General features: G+C 60.8%; 1 protein-coding gene across 1 annotated transcript in view; it reads left to right on the forward strand.

Annotated features, from left to right (window-relative positions):
• SBNO2 (strawberry notch homolog 2 (Drosophila)) overlaps positions 1-3,489 on the forward strand; it is a gene marked incomplete at its 5' end in the record, with an annotated part of 11,305 nt that extends 7,816 nt beyond the window's left edge. Inside the window, 9 exons of the mRNA XM_010077774.1 lie at positions 41-149; positions 364-438; positions 519-662; positions 858-952; positions 1,100-1,192; positions 1,372-1,502; positions 1,732-1,809; positions 1,969-2,159; positions 2,867-3,489. Coding sequence (XP_010076076.1) covers positions 41-149; positions 364-438; positions 519-662; positions 858-952; positions 1,100-1,192; positions 1,372-1,502; positions 1,732-1,809; positions 1,969-2,159; positions 2,867-3,489 — 1,539 coding nt within the window. The remainder of the gene's footprint in view (positions 1-40; positions 150-363; positions 439-518; positions 663-857; positions 953-1,099; positions 1,193-1,371; positions 1,503-1,731; positions 1,810-1,968; positions 2,160-2,866) is intronic.
• Positions 3,490-3,957: the final 468 nt, after the last annotated feature.

The following is a 3,957-nucleotide window of genomic DNA, read 5'->3' on the forward strand; positions in this document are numbered from 1 at the left end:
GTAGGTGTGTGCCGTGCGTGACTCTTGTCTCCTCTCGCAGTACGGGGCTAAAGCGCTGGACAGAGTCCTCTCCACCATCCTCAACCACACGGAGAACAGAGTTCCTGTGCCCAAGGGCTATGACCGAGGGGAGGCGGCGTTCTTCCATGGTAAGAGCTTTACCAGCTCTGGGGCTTCTGCTGCATCTGGCTGCCGGGGTCAGTCTCAGGTTTGGGATGCCACATCCATGGCACCCTGCCAGGCACGGGGGAAAAAGGGTCCGGGAGAGACTTAGCTGTGAAATAATGGAGGGGACACAGTCCTGCAGGGCTGCCCAGGGGAGGTGTAACCCCAAAAAGCACAAGCTGTTTTCTGCTGTTCCAGAAATGAAGCAAGGTCTCATCTCCGTGGGGATCTGCTGCAATCAGATGAAGTACGGCACTGTCGCTGTGGAGAAAGGTAGGTGTCAAGCTTTTCCTGCTCAGCGTGGGATCCGTGCCCAGCTGCGCCGTGTTCCCTGACCCGCCACGCTCTTGCAGACTGCTCCATCACCAAGTTCCTGAACCGCATCCTGGGTCTGGAGGTGGACAAGCAGAACATGCTCTTCCAGTATTTTTCTGACACCTTTGACTATCTGATTGAGAAGGACAAGAAGGAGGGCAAATACGACATGGGCATCCTAGGTACGCAGAAGGAGGGGTGGTCAGGTCTCTCCTTATGGCACCCCTGAGGTTCCCGGTTCCTCCCTGTGCTGTTGCCACGGCCATCCCTGTGGTGTCCCCACACAGCGTGGATCCTGCGACTCTTGCAGGGAGAGGAGGTGGTACAGGGAGGAGGATCTTAGAGCTGGCGTGTTTTGGTCTTTCCTCCTGCTACAGATTTAGCCCCAGGAGTGGATGAGATCTACGAGGAGAGCAAGGAGGTCTTCCTCACCCCCGGGCACCCGCAGGATGGGCAGGTCGTGTTTTATAAGGTAGGCAGCAAGCACAGCTGTCTCTGCAGTCCAGTCTTCTCCAGTGCTTCCCAGTCTGGGGCTGTGGGCTTCTGGGTTCCTACCGCTGCCCGATACGCTTGTCCTGCCCCCTGACGTTTCAGAATCCCTCTGTTTGTCCCTGTTCAGATCAGTGTTGACAGAGGCTTAAAGTGGGAGGAAGCCTATGAGAAGTCCCTCAAACTGACAGGATCCTTCGATGGGTTTTACCTCTCCTACAAGGTGGGTCCCGGGGCTCTGCCAGGGTGGCACCTCAGCTTGGAGGATGACTCCATTGGGAGGAGGTCTGCCACGGCGTTCTGGGGGCTGGGAGGTGCCTCCATCCTGGAGGGAGGGTGTTCAGAGAAACACGGGCTTGGGGAGAGGGGCTGTGACTGTAACCATCAGCTCTGTCCCAACAGACGCGAGGCTGCAAACACACCTGTCTGCTGGCGGAGCAGAGTCGCGGGAAGAACTTCATCCTCTACAAGCCAAATATTGGGAAGCAAAGCCAGCCTGAGAGCCTGGACAGTCTGCAGAAGAAGTACCGGCGGGGAGGGGGGGGCTGCAGCCCCCGGGGAGAGGGAAGAGCTTCGTTCTCTGGGCAGGGGTGGTTCTGGAGGGACATTTGGTGGAACCGCTTCACGGCTCCTCGTAACCCAGTTGTGGACTGGGCAGAGCTGGTGGCAGCACCCGGGTGTCCTGACTCCTAGCCCTGGATTTCCATCCTCAGCTGCGTGTTGGACAGCGGATAATCCCTAATGCTGCGTGCTTCTCCTGCAGGTGCTGCCCGAGGAAGCCAAGGAGCACTGGGAGAGCAGTTACCACTTCTCCTTGAAGAAGTGCAACCATGCCGTCTGGTAAGGCAGCCGCAGCCCCGGCCCTCCCCAGGGCAGAGCTGGTGTCGGGGAGGGGGTCCCTGGCTGTGGCAGCGGGGAAGGACCCCTCCGGGGAGGGTGCAGGGGGGGGTCCTGCTCTGCCGCGCTGATCCGGGTGGGTTTGTCCCCTTTGAACTGCAGGAACAGGAGCTGCAAGCTGATCCAGGAGGGGAAGGAGTGCTTCCAGGGCATGCGCCTGCGGCACTACTACATGCTGTGCGGGGCGCTGCTGCGGGTCTGGAGCAAGATCGCCAGCATCATGGCAGACATCACCAACACCAGCTACCTGCAGATCGTCCGCCTCAAGACCAAGGAGAAGAAGAAACAAGTCGGTGGGTGAAGTGCAGGGAAGGGGAGCAGGATATTCTGGGAGAAGCAAGAAGGGCTCCAGCTGCCCAGTGCCAAGATTCTCTTTCTCTAAAGGGACGTGTTCTGGCCTGGCAGCACCCACTGCGTAGGTGACCCCATGGGAAGGAGGGGAGCAGGGGCACCCTGACGTGCATTGGGCGGAAGGTGTGAGCCAGGCCTGGGCTGTCCCCTGTGCCCCTGGGAAGCGGTGCGGCCGCTGCCTGCCACGAGCCTGCTCTGAGCTGCTTTTGCTCTGGCTGCAGTCGCGTCTGCCTGCTCTGCAGCCCGGCCGAGAGGCGAAGCAGGCTGGGAGGGTGTTCCCTGTGCCGCTGCCCGTCCCTCTGTCCCTGCAGTGCCCGGTCCCTCTGTCCCCGCAGTGCCCTGTCCCTCTGTCCCTGCACTGCCAGTCCCTCTGTCCCCGTATTGTGCCGTCCCTCTGTCCCCGCAGTGCCCCGTCCCTCTGTCCCCGCAGTGCCCTGTCCCTCTGTCCCTGCACTGCCAGTCCCTCTGTCCCCGTATTGTGCCGTCCCTCTGTCCCCGCAGTGCCCCGTCCCTCTGTCCCCGCAGTGCCCTGTCCCTCTGTCCCTGCACTGCCAGTCCCTCTGTCCCCGTATTGTGCCGTCCCTCTGTCCCCGCAGTGCCCCGTCCCTTCCTGCACTCCCCTGGGGACTGATGCACGTTCCTCCCCTAGGGATAAAGATCCCCGAGAGCTGCGTCCGGAAGGTGCTGGAGGAGCTGAAGCAGATGGACGAGAACGTGAAGCGAAAGCACAACCAACTCCTCCAGGCGCAGGAGCAGAGCCTGCAGTTCCCCCTGCCGCTGCACATCCTGCCGCAGCCCCTGGACCTCACGCAGATGGCGCCTGGGGTCCCCCTGCCCAGGCACTCCCTGCGCCAGGACGAGATCCTGGACTTGACCTACAGCCCCCCCAGCAACAGCATTCCCGACGTGGTGATGAACCCGGAGCCCAGCGCGTTGTGCTTCCCCTCGGAGCCCGCTCTCCAGCCGCACCAGCAGCACCGGTTACCCTTCGGCTTCAGCCACCCTTCTGCCTTCAAGAGCCCGGCGCCCGTCCTGGAGGGGAGCATGCCGCTGGGCTCCTCGCTGCACGAGCACCTGCCCCTGCCTCCCCCGGGACCCTTGCAGTCTCTGCAGCAGCCGCAGGAAGATTTTGTCCAACAGGATGGGAACATCAATTTCAGAGAGATCCTGGAGGACATGCTGAGGACGTTAAACGGGGCCCCCCAGGAGAACATGCTCCCCCAGGAGCGCCAGAGCGTGATCCAGTTCAGCGGACCTTTCCCAGACTTCTGAACACCCACGGGGCGCGCCAGCCGGTGCTCGGCCGCTGTGGATCCATGTCCTTTGGCGCAGAGGTGAGAGCTGGGGAGCCCCGGCTTTTCTACTGCTTTGGACTGACCCTTTTCTGTTTTTGAGGGAAGAAAAAAAAAAACCTTATAGTTCCTTAAAGCAAAGTTTATTTATATATAATATACAGTCAGGCATGTATAGATTTGTATATAACATGCGCTTGAGGGGAGCTGAGTGCTGCCAAGTTCAGCTGATCTGTCTCTGCTGTGTTTGAGTCCTGCTCAAAGCTCAGTGCCCGTGTGGGACGGAGCAGCAACATCCCCTCCTCTGTGCCCGTCCCCCTGCAGACTACTGAGGGTCCGAGCTGGGTCGTGCCTTCCCCAGCCTCCAGCCCCGAGCTCTGTGGCCCCTGGGCTGGGCAGGGGCACGTTGGGTCTCCAGAACAAGCTGGTGACAGAGAGCTGGTCCCTT

Source organism: Pterocles gutturalis, unplaced genomic scaffold, assembly GCF_000699245.1.
Source record: "Pterocles gutturalis isolate BGI_N339 unplaced genomic scaffold, ASM69924v1 scaffold2736, whole genome shotgun sequence".
NCBI lineage: Eukaryota > Metazoa > Chordata > Aves > Pterocliformes > Pteroclidae > Pterocles > Pterocles gutturalis.